At 44.1% G+C, this 24,810-nt stretch overlaps 1 protein-coding gene across 2 annotated transcripts in view; it reads left to right on the plus strand.

Annotated features, from left to right (window-relative positions):
- The window catches only part of DOCK1 (dedicator of cytokinesis 1), a 561,005-nt gene that overhangs the window by 465,759 nt on the left and 70,436 nt on the right, over positions 1–24,810 (plus strand). For both annotated transcript variants that reach the window (XM_040254437.1, XM_040254438.1), the window contains exons 33-37: positions 5,047–5,195; positions 14,571–14,656; positions 14,843–14,999; positions 22,485–22,525; positions 23,789–23,879. In XM_040254437.1, coding sequence (XP_040110371.1) covers positions 5,047–5,195; positions 14,571–14,656; positions 14,843–14,999; positions 22,485–22,525; positions 23,789–23,879 — 524 coding nt within the window. The remainder of the gene's footprint in view (positions 1–5,046; positions 5,196–14,570; positions 14,657–14,842; positions 15,000–22,484; positions 22,526–23,788; positions 23,880–24,810) is intronic.

Raw genomic sequence — 24,810 nt, forward strand, 5'->3', positions numbered from 1 at the left:
GGATCTGGCGGGAACAAATGTGCTAGCCCAGAGATCTTTATCTGCCAGGCTGGGGCCTGGGGTATTTGTCCTGCAGAGATTCCCTTCGGGGTATTTTTGGAGACTTGGAAAAATTGTGTGTTTCCCATTAAAACCCATGTACAGTGGGGAGGAACTTGTTTGATGGGGTGATGGAAATTTTGGCTCTTGTCTACCCTTGTGTGTATGAAGATTTTCCCAGAATTAAATGATGTTTAACGTGTAACCTCCTGGATTTCTGAACACTCATGATCGTCAAGAGATCTTCCAGACACCCTGGGGGGAGGAGGCAGAAGCCAGCCCCTCCCTGAGACAGAGCAGTCTGGTTCCCAAAGAATAAGCTCCATGTTTTGTCAGGAGAAGAAAGACTCCCGGTGGGGTTTTAAGAATTGGGGAGTGGTAACCAGGAATTTTGGACTCAAATTTGAGCAAACTCCCGGAAGATAGTGAAGGACAAAAGAGCCTGGAGGGCTACAGCCCTTGGGGGTCGCAAAGAGTTAGACTGTGACTTGTTGATCGAACAATGACAATAAACCAGGAGTTTGGCAGAGGTGACCAGAGGTGAAAGAGTCCCATTGTGATCCAATAATTACCATGTTCTTCCTTTGTCTCAAAAGGATTCAAACAGAAAAATAAGTCCTCTTTTTCTTAAAATCTCCAGTTCAAGAGTCACCTTGATCCCCATTGATTCCAAGCCTGATTTCATCATTAAATTTGAACAAAAGATGCTCCAGGGGAAATCCATAATGCAAATGGATTGTTGGAAATGCATAATGCAAATGCCAGAACAAGAAGAAAAAAAAAAGAAGCTGAATACTGGAGCACTGCACCCAGCCCTTTCTCATCTTGAGGACCATTGGTTCTCCAAGGCTCAACTCTAGGACCTCATTGCGGCTGAGGCTCATCACTGGTGCCCAGCCCGTGGGTCCTGCGTTAATAGGAGGAGTAGGAGATTATTACTGTAACAATTACAGTGAAATTGGAGACGCCGTTGTTCTTGGAACATACTTTTCCAATCCCTGCGTTCACAACCACTTGTTACTATCCTATCCTCTCCTCCCAACCTGGAGCAGTGAAGACTGTCGGTGCCAGAGTCCTCTGTGAAACCGCAGTTGTGCTTGATGAACACCTCTCTGTCAGCAGCATCTGTCTTCTGAAACACTGGCTCTGGCATTTTTTTAGACAGAATACAAGAGAAATGACACCCGAGAGACAGAATATAATAGCATTTTTGAGAGAATGCTTTGCCTCAGTTACATGCCTTTCAGAAACAATAAGCTTTGGGAGAAGTGATGAAAATCACATTATATTAGAGCTTTAGTCAAAGTATTATTTATTTAGTAGAGGTTAATAAGATTTTAGTACTATTCAGATTCCTTGTTGAATGTCACATTTTGTGTATATGTCCACGCAGTACAAATTTCAGAATATGTTTCATTTAGGCCACTAACTTCTGCTTTATTGACTATGCCAAAGTCTTTGACTGTGTGGATCACAATAAACTGGAAAATTCTGAAAGAGATGGGAATACCAGACCACCTGACCTACCTCTTGAGGAATCTGTATGCAGGTTAGGAAGCAACCGTTAGAACTGGACATGGAACAACAGACTGGTTCCAAATAGGAAAAGGAGTACGTCAAGGCTGTATATTGTCACCCTGCTTATTTAACTTCTGTGCAGAGTACATCATGAGAAACGCTGGGCTGGAAGAAGCACAAGCTGGAATCAAGATTGCTGGGAGAAATATCAATAACCTCAGATAGGCAGATGACACCACCCTTATGGCAGAAAGTGAAGAGGAGCTAAAAAGCCTCTTGAAGAAAGTGAAAGAGGAGAGTGAAAAAGTTGGCTTAAAGCTCAACATTCAGAAAACAAAGATCATGGCATCCGGTCCCATCACTTCATGGGAAATAGATGAGGAAACAGTGTCAGACTTTATTTTTCTGGGCTTCAAAATCACTGCAGATGGTGACTGCAGCCATGAAATTAAAAGATGCTTACTCCTTGGAAGAAAAGTTATGAGCAACCTAGGTAGCATATTCAAAAGCAGAGACATTACTTTGCCGACTAAGGTCCGTCTAGTCAAGGCTATGATTTTTCCAGTAGTCATGTATGGATATGAGGGTTGGACTGTGAAGAAGGCTGAGCACCGAAGCACTGATGCTTTTGAACTGTGGTGTTGGAGAAGACTCTTGAGAGTCCCTTGGACTGCAAGGAGATCCAGCCTGTCCATTCTGAAGGAGATCAACCCTGGGATTTCTTTGGAAGGAATGATGCTAAAGCTGAAACTCCAGTACTTTGGCCACCTCATGCAAAGAGCTGACTCACTGGAAAAGACTCTGATGCTGGGAGGGATTGGGGGCAGGAGGAGAAGGGGATGACAGAGGATGAGATGGCTGGATGGCATCACTGACTCGATGGATGTGAATTTGAGTTAACTCTGGGAGTTGGTGATGGACAGGGAGGCCTGATGTGCTGCGATTCACGGGGTGGCAAAGAGTTGGACACGACTGAGCGACTGAACTGAACTGAACTGATGAGGATTATATGTTTTGTTAAGGGTCTTCATTTATAATAGCCAAATTCGTTTAATGGTTCTCTTTTCTGAAATCTGTATTAGCTGAGTTCTAAGGAAAGCTAAATTATTTATTGTATCCATTCCATTTCCAGATTATGTAAAAATATTAGTAATATTGATTAACTCTGGGTAAATTACAAGTCTTAATAACATAAAGTTGCAAATAATTCATTCAAGAATTTAACTCTTATGCATTCTTCTATTATATATTGGAAAGAAATGATATAAATTATAATGGAGTGAAATAAAAATAAATCAGAAATTCTGAAATTAAAGATAAGAAGGCAGGAATTTTAAAAGACCTCTTACTGGATAACCCTGCCTCTAAATTTAATTATGTCATCTCACATAAGGCAAACACCTCCTTTTTTTGGAAATGAGATTTCCAGTATATTCTTTCCAGACATGGGTAGGGAGGAAGGGGGTCTCCCAGCTCCTTCCCTCTGCTGGCCTCTTATCACTGCCGGTTCTCTGGAAGCTCACCATCGTCACTCCCAGCCCTCAGGAGTTTAGGTCTAGCAAGGTTTAGGAGCCACTGCCTGGGGGAAGGAAATTTGGCAGCAAAAAATGAAAAAAACAAAACAATACAAAACACCCGAGATTTTTGAGTTAGCAGTCGAAAGCAGAGGCCTCAAAAGGTATGATACCAGCATTTCCAAGAAAGAAGTTGAAATAGAAAAGAAAAATAAACAGGTTTGGAACCTGAAAGAAGCCAGTTTCTACTTTCTGAGGGACACATTTTAGAAGCGTGTTACTCCAGTAATGCTAGAGAAAATGACAGGCCCTTGTCCGCTTCATCTGTGTTTGTTTGTCTGTTTTGTTTGGCTGTGCAGCCAAGTCTTAGTTCCCAGACCCGGGATTGAGCCCAGGACCACAGCAGTGCAAGCCACTGTAAGCACTGGACCGCTAGGGAGCTCCCCGCCCCTGGGTAACTGTTAGAGCAGACAGATAAGGGAGCGCTGAGGACAGCCAGCATCCTTTCTTTTACGGAGGGTTGGCGAGTGCCACTCCCCTGGAAAGATGCTGTGACAAGCAGGCAGGGAATGGGGGACACGGCCGAGGCTTCAGAATCCCAGACCCGGGTTCCCATCCTGCCCTGCTATTTCCAGTGGACAGCATGCTGGTTTAGGGAAGTCTGCAGACTCTTTGTCTGTGAAACAGAGTTCAGAATGGCCCCCACCCTGGGAGAGGGTGGTGCTAATGAGGTGGGAATGTAGGAGAAATCTTTGTACCTTCTGCTCAGTATTGCTATCAAATATAAAGTCTATTAAATTTTTTTAAAGCTCAGTTTTTAAAATTGAAGGAGGCATGGTCGCCATCTGACAAAATGATGTTGAGAATCAGTGAGGCTCTTTCCATGAGGTTTGTCTTGTAGTCGTACTTAGTAAATGTCAGCTAATACTGTAATATTCATTATTAGTCATGGGGCAATAGTATTTGAGAAGGTTTCTCAAAAGTTCTTTTTAAGCAAATACTATTGCCCTGTGAATCATAATGAATATTATAATCTGATACTTAAAAAAATTATATCTGAACAAGATAGGTGATTTATAAGATAAAGGAGTTATTTAAATAAGCATTTTGGGGGACTTCCCTTGCAGTCCAGTGGTTACGAATCCACCTTCGAATGCAGGGGACACAAGTTTGATCCCTGATCAGGAAACCAAGATCCCCCATGCCATGGGGCAATTAAGCCTGCATGAACCTGGGCGCCGCAGCAGCATCGAAAGATCCCTCATGACGTGATGAAGACCCCACCTGCCTCCACTAAGACCCGACAGAGCCAAATAAATACATATCAAATGAACAAGCATTTTCCGTTCACATCATTAGTCAAAAAAAACCAAAGTCCTTTCTGTTTTCACAGCTTCATATTCTGAGGTTTGGCATTGCTTTCTTTGATTGCAGTCGTTCAGAAGGTTACAGAAATCACTCAACATTATTTACAGAGGTTCCAAATAGTAAACTGTTTTTCAAATGATGTTGCAGACACAGAGGGCCCAAGAGACCATCTGCCGTATCTGCCTTCACTTTGTCAACTCTTGTTCATTACCTACAAAGTGAGATGCACAGTGTCCCATCTCGCAGCCCTGCTCTTTCCAAATCTGGGCACCCACTGGCAGCTCACGCCTCTTATGTGTGTGATGTAACTGTCTTTTTGTGAAGCGGCGTTTATTGTCTGTAACAGACAAACCACGACTGCAGGCCCTGTACTCGATGGATTTTTTTAATAGCTTTACTTAAATTTGCAGTACAGTTCCCTTCTTATACTACAGGCTGGACACATTCAAAATTGTTGCCTGTGGATGAGAAATGGATATATATTCTCCAGATCCTAGCCTTCAAAATTATAGGGATCTGTGTAGTTTTGTTTTGTCCATTGAAGCCCATTTCAGAGTCCTTTTTTAAAAAAAAAAAAAATGTTGAATAATGCATTTCTTTATTCAAGGTCAACACAAGATCAAGTTCATTCCAGAGATGGTTGGTCCCATATTGGAAATGACACTGATTCCAGAGACAGAGCTTCGCAAAGCCACCATCCCCATCTTCTTTGACATGATGCAGTGTGAATTTCACTCCACCCGAAGCTTCCAGATGGTAAGGACGTGGGGGTGCGGTAAGTGGCCTGGACACAAGCCACTTTCTCAAGGTGCTATGGTGTGTCCTCTTGAGAAGGACTCATAGATCGTTCTGTAGTTCCATGTGGCGAATATGGAAAACGCTTCCCTACATCTTAAGAGAGAAGAGTCCTAGGCTTTCCTTGTGGAGGAAGCCTGTCATTCTTAAGGAGGACTGCTCTCAGCTTTATGGAGCATTGCTCTTTGTTTTTAGCTTTCAGTTACTTTTTTCTGGATTTACTTACACATTAAAACTGGGTAAAATTCTTTCACTCTCCTTCAAAGGTGCAGTAGAAGGTTTGATCAGACCTTACTGGTAATTTCTGACTGGCTGCTTCATGCTGAGTTACCTTATTTTTAAGTTTAAGTCTTTGCCTTTCTTCTTCTAAGTGTGTACCTTGATGTTTTTTCCTGTGTAGTGAGACAGATGAGATTCATGAAGGTATATGTAGGGGCTTTCCTGGTGGTCCAGACTTCATGCCTCCACTGCAGCAGATGCAGGCTCCATCCCTGTCAAACTCAGAACCGCATGCCCAAGGCCATGAATTTTTGGTCAAGGATCCTTGACCACTTGTTCATTTATATTATCTTCTGTTTGTACCTTCACAGACAGGTGATAAGACACCCTGAAAGTAAAATCAGGGGGGAAAGAAACTAGTGGGAAAAAAAAAAATCTCTTTGCTAAAGTAATCTGGTCTTGTGGATTGGGAAATGATCACTTTCCTTTTCCATTGGGACAGCTCAGATTTTCTACTGACCTATCTCAGCCTCCCTGCAGGGGACGGCATGTGGATGACCCCGGGCATGTCATGCTTCCCAAATCTGCTGCTTCCCTCGGGCCCTCGTTCCTGCCGGACTCCTTGTCATCTGGTTCACGGGTCCTGTTCCACCAGCCTGGCCTTGGCTTGCTTTCTTGGCCTCGCTGGTGGGTTGCCATGGCTTGTGGTTCTTCCTCTGTCTCAGCCGCAGGGTTCATCTGCTCCCCTCGCCCCCCATTCCAGGCTCTCGTGGACCACAGCGTCTGTCTCTCCACTCGCCGTATCTTTTCAGACGCCTCTCCGTCCTCAGTTCAGCTCTCATCCTCCAGCGGCCCCTTTCCTGAAGCACAGGGCGTGCCTTCTTTTCCTTGTCGGTGACATTGGGGAATATGTGTAGCCCACGCGTGCACACAGGGGCACGCCTTGCCCCTGCTCCCCTCCCCCTCCCCATCCAGGGAGTTTCTAGGACAGGGCTGGCTGACTGCTGTCTAATCTGCCACCAATTCAATTATCTAACCTTATTAGTCACATCAACAAGGCTTAAATTGGCTTTGCGTTCATAGCAGATGTGCAAACCAAATGCAGTGAGGGGAAGGCCTGAAGGTTTTTCATTTTTACAAAACTTTACTGTTTTGAACATATGACAGAGCCTCTTTTTTGAGAGGTTGCTGTAGCTTTCAGGATGGGGCTGTTCAGACCCTCCTGTGAACTATGCCCCATGAGCAGTTGTTTCACACTCTTCCAGTTGCAGTGGAGAAGTGACCTGCTGCATTCAGAAGACATACCTGCCGTTTCACTCAAGTTTAAACTGCCTCACACCATCATTGGAATTTCAAAAGCATGTCTTACACATGGGTTTTTTTAAAAAGTTCCCCAGGGCTGTTGCTCCTGGGGTCTCCAGTGGCAGTGGAGGGTATTTCATTAGAATGTTCTAATACATACAATTCCCCAAGAGTCTACTTCTTCCTTGTCTCCATTTCTGCAAGAAGGAGCATGAATCTTCTTTCAAAATAAGTGTCCCCTTTTCTGTGTCCTGGGTATTGCTTATCCCTAATGTTCGTGCACTGGGGGGTCTGGCGTGGAGTTGGGATAGGACGGCATGGAGGTGGGATAGGGTGGCCTGGAGTTATGGGTTCACATGCCCTCCTGGTAGCCTGGGACCCTATTTCGATGGCTGCAGGCAATTCCTGACCTTGATACTATTGGCTCTGGGCAGGTCCTAACAGGTGCACGTGATCTGATCCGTCATGGAAGAGCTTGGACAAGACAGGAGCATCTGAACTAGGAGGCTCACATATGTACCAAGTGACCTTGCATTCTAGAAATCCTTCCCACCTAGAAAATAGTCTGCTTCATGTCGGCAGGCAGGCTTTCCTGATGGCTCGGGGTAAGGAATCTGCCAGTAATGCACGACATGTGGGAGACAAGGGTTTGATCCCTGGGTCAGGAAGATCCCCTGGAGGAGGGCATGGCAACCGACTTCCCAGGTGGCGCTAGTGGTAAAGAACCCGCCTGCCAGTGCAGGAGACGTGAGAGACACAGGTTCAGTCCCTGGGCTAGGAAGATTCCCTGAAGGAGGAAATGGCAGCCCACTCCAGTATTCATGCCTGAAGAATCCCATGGACCGAGGAGCCTGGCAGGCTACAGTCTGTGGGGTTGCAAAGATGAGCCTTAACTAACCTCTCCCCTATCTCACCGAGAAAGTGTGAAAGTGAAAGTGTTAGTTGCTCAGTTGTGTCCAACTCTTTGGGACCCCATGGACTGTAGCCCACCAGACTCCTCTGTCCATGGGATTCTCCAGGCAAAAATTCAGAAGTGGGTTGCCATTCCTTTCTCCAGGGGATCTTCCCAACCCAGGGACTGAACCCAGGTCTCTCACATTGCAGGTGGATTCTTTACTGTCTGAGCCACCAGACCCTGCCCCGCAGATGAGTACATTCTGAGCCTCAGCCTCACTAGATTTTGATTCAGAAGAAAAGCATACCTTTTAAATTCTCCCTTGGCACCTTTTTCTTTTTTTTTTTGAAGAATCCCATTCCTTCTATCTTTGGAAAATACAGAACTAACAGCTAAGAATTGTAGCAAATGGCCATGTGGGCTCTCAACCATTGATAAAAATGAGATGGAAAAGGCTCCACAGCAAAATAGTGTTTTCGGTCACAGCTATTTTCTGTTCTCTTCCTGAGGGTCAGCAAAATGCTCCAAGACTTTCAGAAATTCCTATTTAGTTGTAAAAAATTATAACATGAGTAATCTTTGTGTCCTAAATGTTGCAAATTCCTGTTTGAATAATCTCTTCTTGCTGCCCAGGCTGGTTACCTTAAGCAAATAATTGAATAACCCAAGTGGGTGTTGGCAGCTTCTGCCTCTTGGTGGCAAAGCCAATGTAGTTTGCTCTGTAATACGAATATGAATATGTTCGGTGGTGATTTTTTATTTGTTCTTCAGTTCATTGGGATTTTGTTGATTGCTTTGTTCTTGCTTTCATTTAAAAAATAATACTTGATTCTGTTGTTTTGGATGCTTAGAGGGGAAATATGGCCCCCAAATTAGGCTTTAATTTCACTGAACCCCAGACTCAAAAGTGGTCCAAGAGGTCATGGAAACTAACACCCTGGACTCTGAGAGTTCTGATGACACTGAATCGTATTAATATTATAAAAGCTTTCCAGCAAAGAGATGCCTGAGTGTGTGCATACTAAGTCACTTTGGTCATATCTGACTCTTTGTGACCCCTTGAACTGTAGCCCACCAGGCTTTTCTCTCCATTGGATTCCCAAGGTGAGAATACTGGCTGGTACTGCTGATAAGTCGAGTCAGTTGTGTCTGACCCTGTGCGACCCCATAGACGGCAGCCCACCAGGCTCCTCTGTCCCTGGGATTCTCCAGGCAAGAATACTGGAGTGGGTTACTATTTCCTACTCCAGGGGATCTTCCCGACCCAGGGATCGAACCCACATCTCTTACATCTCCTGCATTGGCAGGCAGGTTCTTTACCACTAGCACTACCTGGGAAGCCCAAAGTTCTGCCTGCTGCTGCTGAGTCGCTTCAGTCGTGTCTGACTCTGTGCGACCCCAGAGACGGCAGCCCACCAGGCTCCCCTGTCCCTGGGATTCTCCAGGCAAGTACACTGGAGTGGGTTGCCATTTCCTTCTCCAATCCATGAAAGTGAAAAGTGAAAGTGAAGTCACTCAGTCGTGTCCGACACTTTGCAACCCCATGGACTGTAGCCCACCAGGCTCCTACGCCCATGGGACTTTCCAGGCAAGAGTACTGGAGTGGGGTGCCACTGCCTTCTCCAAAAGATCTGCCTAGACTCCCATAATCCCCTTTAACCCACAGGACTTATGTGCAGGCTTGCTCCTGGGGTTCACTGTCAATGGAGTCAGCCCCGAAGGCAGTCCCTGGTCTGAGCTGTGAAGCAGAGGGGCGCAGTGGCACCTGTCCAAGGTGTCGCCAGATGTGGCCACGCAGCAGACAGACCCCTGCCAGGCTGCTGCAGGTCTGGGGCTTGACTATAGGTTCCTGAGTATTTCACAGAAGCTTCAAGGTCACTGAGCTGCCTGCTTGTTAAACCTAGAGGGATGTGGGGACTTTATTGACAGGACGTGGGCTATGGAGTGCCAGGGACTAATTAAGTGTGTAATTAAGTTTACAGAGCAGTTAGGCCAGGGGAATGCTATAAACCTCGAAACAGTGGTGTGTCTGAGCACAAGGATTGAAGGCTGAGTGATAGATTTGGGGAGCGTCAGTTACTTTTCAGGTGTCAACCTGTAAGCACGGAGCCCCAAGGGTGTGGGAGACCAGGGCGCTCTCTGCTAAGCCTGTGCCTTCCTCCTGGCCGTGTAATCCACAGAGTTAACTGACTTTCACCCACCCTACCCCAGCCTTCTAGTCATGCTAAAGAGAAGGGCCTGGTTCTGCAATGCCGTTGGCTTAGACCGTTCCATCTGGGAGCACAGAACGAAAGAGAATCTAATTTCTGGAGCTCTCTAACGCCAGGGGATGGTCTAAAACCTTGGTCATATCTCCAGGATCTTGTGAGATGCTTTGCTCTAAAAAACACAAATTAGGACAAAGTGCAGCCAGCCAGGCAGGCCCATGAGATATTGTGGGTTTGGTTCTAGACCACCATGATGAAGGGAAATCTCAACAAAGCTAACCGCATGAATTTTTTGGTTTCCTAGTTCGAATAAAAGTTGTGTTTGCACTATACGGCAGTCTGTTAAATGTGCAATGGCATTATATCTAAAAAAGCAATGATCATACCTTAATTAAAAACAATTTATTGCTAAAAAAGTAAAAAAATATTTTATTGCTAAAAAATGCTAACCATCATCTGAGCCTTCTGTGAGTCTTAAAAGCTGGTGGAGGGTTTGGAATATTGTAAGAATTACCAAAGTGTGACACAGAGAAGTGAGCAAATGCTATTTGATCCATGGCACAGAGAGACATGCTCAAGGCACAAATCTTCAGTCAGTGAAAATGCAGTATCTGTGAAGCGCAGTAAAGCAGCACGCAGTAAGAAGAGCTTGCCTCCACTCAGGTTTTTTTGAAGGGTCAAAGAACCTTTTGCTAATGTGCTTCGCTTCCCGCAGTCCTAGAGCTCACCTTTCTCTCGGCTATTGACCCATGTGGTGAGTTACCGATTCCAACCTTCCATCCTGGTCCTGCCTTGCTCTGACATAACCCCAGATCTCTTCTATAAACGTGTCCCTGGATACCTGGAGAATGCGAGCCTGGTTTTATACATTTGTAAATGCAGTATAGCAAGAATGGTAAGTCTAACCCCCAACAGCAATGATGCATTCCAAACCAAGAACTGGCTTTTAGATTATCCTGTACTGAGACCTTTCATTCCGTGATCTCTTAAGTTAGAGCCAATAACTCATAGTTCATGTTGTCACAGAGCGGTGAAAGCAATGGTTCTTTCTAAGTTAATTGAGTTGATGTTAATATCGTGCATTACTCCTCCGAGCATAGCTCCCTTCAACCTCCACTGTGTTCAGCTTAACAGCAACCTTCTGAAAAGCCCTGTGTTTCTACGTGGCCTCTTATGTTTCATATTCTCATAAGGCCACTGGTATCGGGTGCTTAGAGACACTCTGTTCAATATTTTAAGTTGGACACCCTGTGGATATTTCTGTGGCGATATTAGTGTTTCAGAGAAAAGGGGATAATATAGTGATTTTGCTTATCACATGAGTGAGCCTCTGTTACCTTCTGAGCAACACAGTAAACCCTTGCTAATTTTATCCCAAGCATAGAGAATCCTGTTTCAAATTACCAGACAGCATGCCTTTACAAGTAAGATAATAAACATGATTTTTAGAAAACCAGCCCTGCTCTTTCAGCAAACATACTTTCTCCAGTTTATTTGGACAGGATCATTTAATCCTGATTATGATAACAGTTCACAGCACAGGAGTGAACTGATGCTAGTATATTCGGTGAAAATTGATGAAGGCCCTGGAATTTGAGGCTAAGCTGCAGATCTGTGGAATTGAATCTTCACTGATAAACGGAACAGGGTCGCCAGGTGTTTGTGCAAATTACAGAGTTTAGACTTGAGGTTAGTGAAATTAGAATTAGCTGTGCTCTGCTGATTTACTTATCATTCATCCACTCTTTTTAGAAAACATTAAATTCATCAGTCAAAGTTTGATAAGCAGCCTACTTAGGGAGCTGGAGCTTCCTTTATTGCCCTTGTTTTGTGACAGCGAGGTTTGTGGAGAAGCAGAGAAAACATGCCATTTCCAGAAAGTAGACTCTAAATTCAAATACCTTCTGATTAACTAGTGATGAGCAATTTGAAATGCCGATATGTGTTTGCCTGTGTTATGGTGAGGTTTGTTTTTCTTCACTCTCTAAGGCTTCTTTGTTGTATGCTCGTTAAACACGTGTGGAATTGAATCGTGTGTTTTAATTAAATTTAGACTTACTTTACCTCATGATGGCTTCTTCTGAAGAATCAGCACTCACCACTTAATCGTTGGCATCCCTGACATGGTGCCATCATGGAAGATGGGGCTGCCTTGAAATGCCAACTTTTGGTCCAGTAGCAAGCCATTTCTCTTGTGCTAGTCTCCAGAAAGAACCACCTTTTGCAGAGATTTTTTTTTTTTCCTGTAAAGAGATGAGTAATAGTGGGTTAGTATCCAACATTTGTTATTATATAGTAAAAGTCATTCTCCTGAGACCTCACGTGAACCAAAGAAATGCAACTCATTCTTTCTTCTTCAGTAGAAAGAACCATCTTTTTTTCTCTGTTCCTAAAATCTCTGAACTTCTTAAGCCCAACAGAATCAAAGAGAGTGTTTACTGGGGGAGCGGGGTGCGGGGGGAGACAATGGAGCAGATCAAGAAGAGAATTGCAGGGATTTACTGAAGTCCCAGTTTTTGTGATGTTGCTAAGTCCTTGATGTCAAGCAAGAATCAATACTTCTCTCCAGTCCTGTTTTAAGCCTTTGTTTTATCCGTAGCATGATAAGATGTGACTTCAGGCAGCATGTTCGAGGTCGTGCTTTGAGGCTGCTCCTTGGGTCTCACCAGCCCCCTTGCCTTCTGCTTCACAGGGATACCCCTGCAGGCGTCACTGCAGCAGTGGGGCCCCAGATTCGCAGTGCAGTGGACGGTGTTGGATGGACCAGTTACGAGCACCGCCATGAGTGTGTTCACCACTTGGCTTGTGTGGCCAAGGTTGTATCTTAGCAACCTACTGGCCCACTCCTTAGGGGCCCTATTAAGTCCTCCTCAGCTCCAATTTAACACCGACTCTATGCAGTCATTTATATGTACACAGTATATTCATCCCATTAGAGCATCCATGCCAGGTGCTATCCTGCTGCTGCTGCTGCTAAGTCGTTTCAGTCGTGTCTGACTCTGTGCGACCCCAGAGACAGCAGCCCACCAGGCTCCCCGGTCCCTGGGATTCTCCAGGCAAGAACACTGGAGTGGGTTGCCATTTCCTTCTCCAATGCATGAAAGTGAAACGTGAAAGTGAAGTCGCTCAGTCATATCCGACTCTTAGCGACCCCATGGACTGCAGCCTACAAGGCTCCTCCATAGGGGTTGGGAATACAGCAGAGACCAATAGAGAAGAAAAATCTTCTCATGCAGCTTAAATTCTTATGGGATTCCAATAACAGTGGGGGACTAGTTGCCTGGAGAAGCAATGAGTGTATATATTTTAAGGGGATTCCACTAGAGATGATCATACTAAGTGGAGTAAGTCAGAGAGAGAGATAAATATCATAAGACATCACTGATATGTTGAATCTAAAATATGACACAAATGAGCTTACCTACAAAACAGAAACAGGCTCACAAACCAAGAGAACAGGCTTGTGGTTGCCAAGCGGGGAGGGGATGGGGGGAGATGGGTGGGAGTCTGGGGTTAGCAGATGCCAGCTGGTATATATAGAATGGATACACAACAAGCATGGGGAACTGTGTTCCATCTTCTCTAATAAACCATAGTGGAAGAGAAGGTGAAAAAGAATATATACTCGTGTAGCTGAGTCCCCTTGCACAGCAGAAATCCACACAGCATTGAAAATCAGCTCTACTTCAACACAGTTTTGTAAAAGGAGGGTCCCAGAGACCCTCACACCCATGCCCTGTCTGCTTGCTTTGTGAACCCTGAATCCAGCCCTTGTTTCCTTTGGGTTCAGTGTGGGTACCTCATCTCTCAGGAACGAAAGCTCTCGAATCCTCTCATTCCTACCTGTCCCACATCCATGAGTAACTGCAGGGATCCTCACCTGGCCAGAATCCCCACACTTAGGTGGCTCTGAATTGTGGCAGGGATGGGGACGGAGCCACGAGGATTGAGCAGGGGGAGCACATCCATCATTATTACCGGAGTTATTTCCAGCCTGATCAGCCAGAGTCCGTGACCTCTGTGAAAACATTTTGGAGATTCGCTAATCCCCAGAATTTAGAGTTGTCCTGAAAGCAAGACACAGACAGAGCATCCATCCTGAGGGTCCTTTCCCACCATAATATGCTGGAAGTCTAATCAGAAGCTTTGAGGGATTCAAAGAGAGGCCTGGGAGGGGCCTTCTTGAGCTGTCTGCTGGTCTGACTTAAAGGCATCGCGTCATCCAGGATGAGCTGTGTCACTGGGATCCATCCAGGCGTGGCAGGGAAGTGGCCCTTTGCCTGTTTTCAGATTGCAGAGAACTCTGCTGCCAACTGACACCGAGTCTGTTCTTTTCCAGGAACCGAGGAGCTATTTTAGTTGTTACTTGTTCATAGAGATGAAGTTTGGGACTTTTTTCTATGTTGCTCCTTGATTTTTTTTTCCCCTTACGATTTCCTTGTCTTTCTCTCTCTGGCGCTTGCTCCTGGGATCAGAAGATGCATTGAGGCTTCATCAGCCAGGGAGGGAAATGAAAGATTCCCCCTGTGACAGGGGTTCATCAGAAACCCCCAGGGGTTCGAGAAGGGCACCTCTTAAACAAAATCAAGCTTCAAAGGTGCAGGGCAACTCTCCAATGACGATCTGTCGGCGATTCATGTATTATTGACGCTCAAGTCATGAAATGAAATAGCCACCGTGCTGATTATTTACACTTCCTCTGTTTAATTATAGTTTGAAAATGAGATCATCACCAAGCTGGATCATGAAGTGGAAGGAGGCAGAGGCGATGAGCAGTACAAAGTGTTATTTGATAAAATGTAAGTGTTGATTAACAGTGGGATTTATGTCAGAATGGAGACAGAGAGACTGTAATTAGACGACAATGAACTTTGTAGCCCAGAAATAATTAAAAAGTGTTAATGATGGAAAATATTTTAAACTGCACCTTAGTCCGGTTTCTTTTTCTGAGTGTGATTAGCAAGGTGTGTGTAATTATTTTTCAGCCTCCTGGAGCACTGCAGGAAACACAAATACCTTGCCAAAACGGGAGAGACTTTTGTAAAGCTTGTCGTGCGCCTAATGGAGAGACTTCTGGACTATAGAACCATCATGCACGATGAGAACAAAGAAAACCGCATGAGCTGCACGGTCAACGTGCTGGTGAGTGAGAGCTTAAATATCCCATCTGTCTAGGAAGCTGGGAGATGAACCAAGAATTTCAGAGCTTCAGGACAACTGGCCACAGAGCTTTGCAGGGCAGTGTGTGGCTTCCTTCACTCGTTTCCTCACCTGTTGCAGGGAAGGAGGAAGGGAGGACCATTTGCAGATCTGCTCTTTAAGCATGTCTGCACAATAGGCATGTCTGTGCAACCATCTTTGCTCTGGATGTCTGCACAGTTGTTCCCTGGTTCAGAAGATAAGAAGATCCATCTTGTCTTGTAACCAGGGAGTGCCCTCACAGATTGCAGGTCCTAAATGGGGAGTTCGGGTGTGTTTTGTTTTGAATACTTATTGATGGCTGTGCTGGGTCTTTGCTGCTGTGCATGGGCTCTTCGTCGCTGGGCTTGGGTGGCTCTAGTTCCAGTGTGAGGGCCTCTATTGTTACGGATCAGGGGCCCCAGGATGGGAGGTCTTCAGTTGTTATGGCCCGTGGGTTTAGTTGCCCCAGCGGCATGTGGGATCTTCATTCCCAGACAAGGCATCCAACCTGTGTCCCCTGCATGGCAAGGTAGATTCTGAACCCCTGGACCACCAGGGAAGTCCCTCTAAACGTGTTCGTTACTAGGAGCCTTGTACACTGTGATGGGGGGGAACGGCGGCCTCCAGGAAAGATGTCCACGTCCTGACCCTCAGAAATGTGAACATGACCCTATTTGGAAAAAAGCCTCCCAGCAGCTGTGGCTCAAGATCTTGAGATGAGACCAGCTGGAGTTACCCAGGTGGGGTACGTCCAGTGACAGGCATTCTTTAAGAGAGAGCAAAGGAGATGACAGGGACCCCAAGGAGAAAACCAGGTAAAGCGGGAGCAGAGATGCCCAGGACGCTGCCACAGCCAAGGAGCTTCTGGGGCCGCCACGGCTGAAAGGGGCCGGAAGGATGCTTCTCTTGGAGGCTACGTGGCCCTGCTGACACGTGGATTTCACACTTGAGCCGCCAAAACAGTGAAAGAATGCAGAGCTGTTGTGTCAAGCCACCAAGATAGTGGCGATTTGTGGCATAGCCACAAGAAACCCATGCGTGGCCACATGAAGCCTCAGGTGAACTCAACCACCCCCATCCATTGGCCTGTGGCACAGCTGCAGTCGCTGGACTTGGCCAGCTTCTGAGGACACCCCGTTCCTGACATGGTCATGGTGCATCAGGCAAGGCTACAGGGCGAGGAGCTTTTAGGAAGCTTTACAACAAACTCAGCTGCTGGGAGTGGTTGGAAAACCTCATGGCCCTAAGGAGCCACGTGACCCCATGTCTGGCTCCAGAGTTCTCTGCTTCTCTCTGCATCTTCCTTCTTTGTTTCCCCCTTAAGGAGCCAGACAAACAGACTGCTGGCCCTGGTAGCCTTTTCACCAATTTCCCCTGCCTGTCCCGACGCAGGAAGGCTAGGAAACACTGCTCCTGGTTTCGTCTCTTTACTTCCGCCTGATCGTTGGATAGCCCTGACTTTTCCATTTGTATGGACTTGTGGGCCCTTTGAGCTCATGGGAGTGGACTTCTGTGCCAAGAGGAACAGGACACATCGTTCATTCTTGAAAATCACCAGAGGGGTTTGGACTAAAAAGTTAAGCAAAAGGGAATACTTTTTATCTTCCTTTTACTTGAGTATCAACACTGAATCTGAGCTTTGCCGCTCAGATTTGAATCTGGCCGCTGAAAGCTTGTGCAGTCTCAGCCCTGCATTCTGGGGCAGGCCAGTCTGTTTCGGCCTGTGATACACATTTTGAGAGCAAGTTTTCTTTCCCTTGAAAATCTAAACGCAGGGGACTTAAGGTTTCTGGTCCAGTACGTAAGGGAGCTTGGAAGTGGTTACCCCCATCCTCACTACAAGAAGAAAAGCTGGCAGACTGAAAATCAACAACTCTTCTTAGAGTCATTGTCTTAGATCCACTGGGAAAACGCCTGCTCCCCGAGTTGGAGAGACAGGAGGATACAGAGAATCACAGTTCCCTGGAGCAGAAACTGCCGCTGGAACCACTACCTGACTCCTTTTAACGAGCACTTTCAACAGAAAATTACAAGGTGTCTTAGAGGCAAAAGACACAGTTCGAAGAATCAGAACATCAGATCTGGACTTGGACATAAGATTTTAGAATGATCAGACTGGGAATTAGTATGTCATGATTAACATGTTAAGGGCACTAACAGAAAGAGTAGACTCTATGGAAGACCAGCGTGTCAGGATGGCCAAGTGGACAGAGGACGAGATGGTTGAATGGCATCACCGACTCAATGGACATGAGTTTGAGTAAACTCCGGGAGATGGTGAAGGACAGGGGATCCTGGCGTGCTACAGTCCACGGGGTCACCAAGAGTAGGACATGACTGAGCAACTGAACAACAGCAAGGGGGGAAAAATAGGTAATATAAGCAGAAAGATGGGAGCTCTCAGAAAGAATCAAAGAGAAAAATGCTAGAAATTCCAGAACACTTGCAGCATGAAGAATGCCTTTGGTCTCATCAATAGACTGGACATGGTCAAGGTAAGATCAGTGAGCTTGAAACATCTAACTACATTTGCATGTGCAAGGGTCTTGGACCACTGTCGGAAGTACGGGCTTCCATCCTTGAGATCTGGCCCACTGGCTGTTTGCCTCTCCACCCATCTGTAGCCTGACTGTGCGCTGTGGTGGCAGTGAGCTCTGCCCCAAATTAAGGCCTCGATCATTTGCTCAGAAATGAACCCAGCTCTTTTCTTCCTGCCTTCTTTCCTCTGTCCAAAAGAATTTACTTTGATGATGCCCATGTGGTTAACACAAAATAGAAATCAGTATTTTTCTGCATGAGAGAAACAGACAACTTTTCAAAATCATTCCCTACCACGGACATCCTTTTCTAGTGTTCCCTCTGACCTTTGAGGGGATCCGAGAGGCCCTTTTGTGTTCTGAAGGAAGAATTATTATTATGTTGATGAGGTTTCCAGCTTTGATGATTCACTACTGTTAATCTTTGTTTCAAGCACAATCTTTTTGAGTGCACCAGGATGCAAAACCTAGTGGAGATGCAGTGATGAGCTCTGAATGGGGCCTTTTCCAGAATCAGAATCAGGGTCAGAACAGTGAGCATTTGTGAAGACACCTGAGCTCAGACTTCCTGACGTTGTATCCTGTGTTCTTCTCTCATCCTGAGACTATCTGATATTGTTCACTTCCTTCAGCTTGAAACATCCTTGAATCATCCCTTGAAGAGTCAAGTGTTCTGTTCTTAACCATTTCCTGGGGAGGATGAGATGGATTCCAACCTATCATGATTCTTTCATTTAAAATATATAATAGATCTCTGCATTTCAGAGAAACATAACTAGATTTTTACAGGTAGACACTCTGTCTCCTAATATTCACTGCTAAGATTACATTTAATCTTATAAATATATTTTTAACCTCCTGGTCCATTTTTACCTTTATCTTGGTACTTTTCTTATGAAACAATAGAGTTTCATAGAAGCGAATATGTCTTTCTCCGTTCAGTTCAGTTCAGTCACTCAGGCATGTCTGATTTTTTGTGACCCCATGGACTGCAACACACCAGGCTCCCCTGTCCATCACCAACTCCTGGAGCTTGCTGAAACTCATGTCCATTGAGTCAGTAATGCCATCCAGCCATCTCATCCTCTGTCGTCCCCTTCTCCTTCAACCTTCAATCTTTCCCAGCATCAGGGTCTTTTCCAATGAGTCAGTTCTTCACATCAGGTGGCCAGAGTATTAGAGCTTCAACTTCAGCAGCAGTCCTTCCAATTACTATTCAGGACTGATTTCCTTTAGAATTGAATGGTTTGATCTCCTTGCAGTCCAAGGGACTCTCAAGAGTGTTTCTGTCTTTAGATGAATATGGAGGTATAAACATATGTTTAGAAAAATATAAAATGTACTCAACTGATTACTAAGCAGAAATTCCCTTGAAATCCTAAGGTTAAAAATCAAAGAACATAAAATATATTCATCAATAAAGAAATGTAAGCCCACTGCCAAATTTCCATTAGAACCAGTGGTATTATCCTTTTTTTATGGAGTTGGTGGAACATTCTAAGTTGTGTGGGCTTATTAACATCCTATTCTTTCTATCACTTAAAAAGATAAAATAAAAATAAGAGACAGAGGCTGTTATTCTGGCCAGTAGCCTAAGTCCTTTATTTTTTTCAATTAAACTTTTAATTTTGTGTTGGAGTATAGCTGATTAACAACGTTGTGATAGTTTCAGGTGGACAGCAAAGGGACTCAGCCATACATACACATGTATCCATTCTCCCCCAAACTCCCCTCCCATCCAGGCTGCCACATGACATTGGGCAGAGTCCCCGTGCTATACAGTAGGTTCTTGTTGGTTATCTCTTTTAAATAAAGTAATGGGTACATGTTTATCCCAAACTCCCTACTATCCATTCCCCTACCCCTCCCCACTGGCACCCGTAGGTGCATTCTCTAAGTCTGAGTCTGTTTCTTGGGGCTTCCCAGGTGGTGCTAGTGGTAAAGAATCCACCTGTCAATACAGGAGATGCAAGAAATATAGGTTCGATCTCTGGGTCGGGAAGATTCCCTGGAGAAGGAAGTGGCAACTCACTCCAGCATTGTTGCCTGGAAAAAAATCCCATGGACAGAAAAACCTGGTGGGCTACAGTCCATGGGGTTGAGAAGAGTTGGACACAACTGACTGAGCACAATATAAATAGACAGACTTCTGCAAGCAAGTCTGTAAACATAGTGGATCACAGTTCCCACTGGACAAAATGTGTATTTTTAAATAAGTAGAATTTCATCGTCACCTTATAATCACGCAGTTTTCAGTTACTGGTAGATGATTTTGTTGTATGTCCCTGGCTCATCTACGCAATTATATCTGCACCAGAGAGTAGTAGAATCATTCTTAATTTACAAACATAAGTCAGGTACTTTCTGGCCCCTTTATAAGGTTAATTAAGGTGTTTCCAACTAGAAATCTGAAAATCTTATCAATAGGATGTATCTTAGTTATGAAGGAGTACAGAACTGAAATGCAGTGAAATGTATGTGCTCTGAAAGATTAATGCATGGCGCTAGGTTGGAGCTGGGGGCCTGGTCCCAGTGGAGTTGCTTGGAGAAACACAGCTGGCAGCGCTGGGGTAGAGAGAGGACCATGGGGGTGGGGGGGCCCATAAGTGGGGCCCCTGCTGAGCAGTGTGAACTTTTATACATGGAACTCAAAAGTTTTATATAGAAATTGGAATTTGAGATGAACATCCTTTAGGTCTAGGGAGGTTTTGAAGTCGTAGGCAGGGAACAGAACTCAGCGCAGGCAGGAAATAAAGACATTTCCATATCTCGGAGAGGAATGAAAGTCGCATGATATCCCTGTTGTGAAATTGTAGAGGAGAATGATCAAAAGCTTTGGAAAGGATTAAAAATAGGAGGGCAAAAGAGAGTGATGTGAAATCGTAGCTTGTAAACACTGGCGAGTCAGAGCTGGAAGTGAACAGCTCATCCTTTGCCTTTGATGTAGCTTGCCTTTGTTACCTGGCTCCGAGTTGTCAGCCAAAAATATCCTCATTACCCAGAACCAGGGGACACTCACAGCTGAGAGGCTGCAAAACGTGGAAGTTTTGGTGCGTCTCTCTAAATGCGCCCCCTCTTACTCTCTGCATGTATTTAGCATTTCTTTTCAGACAGATCGATTGTGGAAGCAATGTCTTTTTTTGGCTAATGAAATAAAACAGGCTATTTCATCTTCCTGGATAATTGCATGCGTTTATGATAGTGATATTCGCTAGTTATCTCAGGCCCCCGTTTGAGAGTGCTCACTTCGTGTGCAGGTGCCGAGTTTCACACTGAAAGTGGCAGTGGTGTTTCCATACCTTAGACCTTGTTAGGTGACTGTTCTGTACCTTTCTGGTGCCTCATGTACAATAAAGATTTTAAAGTGTAGAGATTTCTCATAAAGAAATGTAACTGTAATAGCAATGTTTATGCTCATCTGAAAATAGTTTACAATAAGTAGAATTAGGGCCTTCCTCGTGGCTCAGTGGGTAAAGAATCCGCCTCCAATACAGGAAGCTCAGGAGATGCAGGCTCAGTCCCTGGGTGGGAACGATCCCCTGGAGGAGCGCGTGATGACCCACTCCAGTATTCTTGCCTGGAAAATACCCTGGACAGAGGAGCCTGGCGGGCTACCATCCATACGGTGGCGAAGAATTGGACGTGACCGAGCGCACGTAGAATTAGCCCATTGCTGCTAATCGGCTAACCAGCCTTCCTGTCCGTCAGTACTGTACACAAGGTGTTTTATGAAGCAGTGACTGGTTTTCTTACTGTGTTTTGGAAGGTCTGTCTAGAACAGCACTTTCCAGTAGAAATTTCCTGATAATGGAAATGCTCTTATGTCCACTCCCTATGCTACACAGTGGCCCTGGCTCCATATGGCTACGGAGCCCTCAAAGTGTGTGGCAGGTGCAATTGAGGAAGTGAATTTGTAACTCCACTCAACTTTAAGTAAGTGGACTTTCTCTTTGAGTACACTGGCTATTGTGTCCAGTCAAGTCACCACACCACGTTGCCTTCTTACGGCCCTTGGTGAGTGAGGCCAGGCCCAGCGTGCCTTATCGTGTTGATAATGCTTATTCCCACATGAATTTTCTCCCACTTCTAATGAAATTACAGTGGTTAAGAATGGTTAAGATTTTCACGTCTTTGGGTGATGCTTTGTTGTAACTGAAAGCAGGTGACTTGCAAATGACGGAAGTAGATTTAAGCCATCGTGGCTTTTTTATCTTTTAATTTTTAAAACTGTTTTACCAGGCATTTTTTTTTATTTTATTAAAATATGGTTGATGTACAATGTTGTGTTAGCTTCAGGTGTACAGCATAGATTCTTTCCCATTATAAGTTATTACAAGATGTTGAGTACAGTTCCCTATGCTATACAGTAGGCCTCGTTGGTTACCTATTTAGATGTGGTGTAGAGACACAGTGGGCTATTAGCCATAAAAATGAAAATTCGCAACAACATGGATAGACCTAGAGACTCTACTAAATGAAATAAATCAGATTGAAAAAGATAAATATCATATGATACCATTTATATGTGGAATCGGGAAAAAATGATAGAAATGAACTTATTTCCAAAACAAAAATAGATTCACAGACATAGAAAACAAACTGAAGGTTACCAAAGGGGAAACATGGTGGGAGAAGGATAAATGGGCATTTGAAATTAGCATATACATCCTACAGTAGTTAAAGTACAGAAAACTTATGCATTAGAATTTCTTTCCCCCACCCCCCCCCCAAAAAAATGAAGAACAATATAAGTGGTTTCTGCATTTTATATGGATTTATGGTTCGGATCCAAAGAGTTGGGTCTGTTTGTCTTTAACACAAGTTGAAGAATTGTGAATTTTTAATGTGCATGTGATACCTTTTATAGAACTGGTTTCTTAAGATAGTGTTGTGGTTTGATTTCTTTCAGAATTTCTACAAAGAGATTGAAAGGGAAGAAATGTATATACGGTACGTGAGCACCAGGCTTCTCTACACCCTTGACCTGTTGATGATAATTGCTGTCTGTCAAATCCATGCTAAAAGTATTTTATAATCATAGGGGTTTATCTTGTAGAAAATCGTGAAGGCTGGAGTTTGAATTTGGTGGAAATCCTGGAAGTATTGTCAAGCCTAGGGCAGTGTGTCCAGGCTGATTTGGAGATTTGGGGGTGGAGGGGGTCATACTTAGCTCAGAAGCAAATTATTGCAAAGGGTTTTTGTTTCTCTTGACTGACCCTTATAGCAAAAGGCACCACTACAAATTTTAGCATTTCACAGAAAGCCGTATGATCAAATGAGAAGTCTAGTTTAACTTCCATCAGAAATAGGACAATATTATACATTTTCAGTCTATTCTTACCTGGATACCAAATTCTCAAGTTTTGTGTTTTCTACTTGCCTTTTTCTCTAGGATGTTGGACTATGATTGGTACCCTCTCCATATTGGTCTCTTTTAATGGCTGTGTCAAATTTTAGCAAGATTACCCCTTAGAAGACCAGAATAATTACATGATCCACACAGCATTAGTGTTTAATGATGGATTAGTTATATTCAACATGGTTTTCTTTCTCTCTTTTTTTTTAAAGTCTCTATTTATTGGTATAAAGAGTAAACAAAGGCATGATTTTCTAACTTTTGGTTTCTGAGACTTTTTAACTTTCTCCGTTAAAATCAATACATGTGAATATAATAAACTTTGGGGAAAAGAATCAGTTTCTTTTATCCAAATGTAGGTTACTTTGTATTAAAAAGCCTCCTTTTTTTATGGCAGAAGAATTCTTTTGATCACATTCACTGTATCACTGGAGCTCTTTATTCTTATGGATCTGTATTTTTATGGATTTTGTGTGTATGTATTCGGACTCAACAGACATGTGAGAAATCGCAGTGAAACATTGTGTCAGCTCATTTCAAATGTATGGAGAAAAGTCTGGAAAAGATGAGAAAGCATGAGAAAGCTTGAAGCACAATTGTGCCTTCTTGGGCCATCTTCAGTTTTGTCCTGAAAAGAGAATACTTAAATTTTAAAAAATATATCTATTGTTTATTACTCTGGTTGATTTTTCTTAATGCTCTGTGTACCAGAAGCTTCCAAGGCATTATGTATTGTGAACTTTGTAAAAAGAAAGCATAGCGATGATTTGCTGTTGAAGTAGAATTTTGCTGTTGCAGTTCTCAACACAAACTCTTCTGTGACGCTTTCAGAATGTACCTGTGTTTTATCCTCTCAGGTATTTGTACAAGCTCTGTGACCTGCACAAGGAATGTGATAACTACACTGAAGCCGCCTATACCTTACTCCTCCATGCAAAGCTTCTGAAGGTAGTAAAATTTGCATATACTTTTATGATCCTGTTCTTATAAATTATAAGATCATTTAATATTTGATTTTTCCCATGACAAATTTTTAGTAAACCTGTAACTCAAGATTTTATGGATATTGACTCAATGTAGTGACATTAACAAAGAGAGTTAGAAAGTACTTTGACTATAGATTTGACTCCACTGAATGCAAATTTGACAAGATGTCAGAATAAGTTATCACCGAGCATCTTAAATACTCATCATTAGTCTGTCAGCTTGCAGTGAGTTAGGGACTCTCTGTTTCTTTGTTCCTGTCAACAGGACCCAGTAATGCTGGAGAGCAACATCAATAAGAAGGAATTTCTGTGTTAGAACAGCTAAGAGGATGAGCCCACTGCTTGTAACCTTAGGAAACAGTGTAGGGACCAGATCTTGACCTCTCTGCCTGTGCTCCAAGGGCATCCATGGAGATCTCCTATTGGTCTATCAGTGCTTATTAGACCTCCTGCCTGACTCTCCTGGGGGTATTGCTCCTGAGCTTGAGTCTGGCTTGACAGCTTTCAGTTCTCAGTGATCATTTTGTTATGTAAATAGCTGTGGACATTGGTGTGTGTGTGTGTGTTTTGCCATAATATATTCATGTTCTTCCCCATGTCCAGTTTCAGCCCAGTTAGTCTTACAGAGTGAACTCACAGTAAATAGCTGGGTGGAAGTTTGTATTGATGGATGGAAAGACAGAAGTATGGGTGGATGGATGTATGTGTGGGTGGATGGAGGGATGGCTGTGTGGATGGGTGGATATGTGGATGAATGGTGGGACGAGTGGGTGGATGGATGGGTGTGTGGGTGGATGGCTCTCTGGGTGAGTAGTTGGATAAATGAGGAAATTTGTCTACAATTTCTAGTTTTATATTTTAAAACTTTAGCAAGTCACTAGGTCATCTTTGCC

The sequence above is a fragment of the Oryx dammah genome, unplaced genomic scaffold (genome assembly GCF_014754425.2).
Source record: "Oryx dammah isolate SB20612 unplaced genomic scaffold, SCBI_Odam_1.1 HiC_scaffold_14, whole genome shotgun sequence".
Classification (NCBI taxonomy): domain Eukaryota; kingdom Metazoa; phylum Chordata; class Mammalia; order Artiodactyla; family Bovidae; genus Oryx; species Oryx dammah.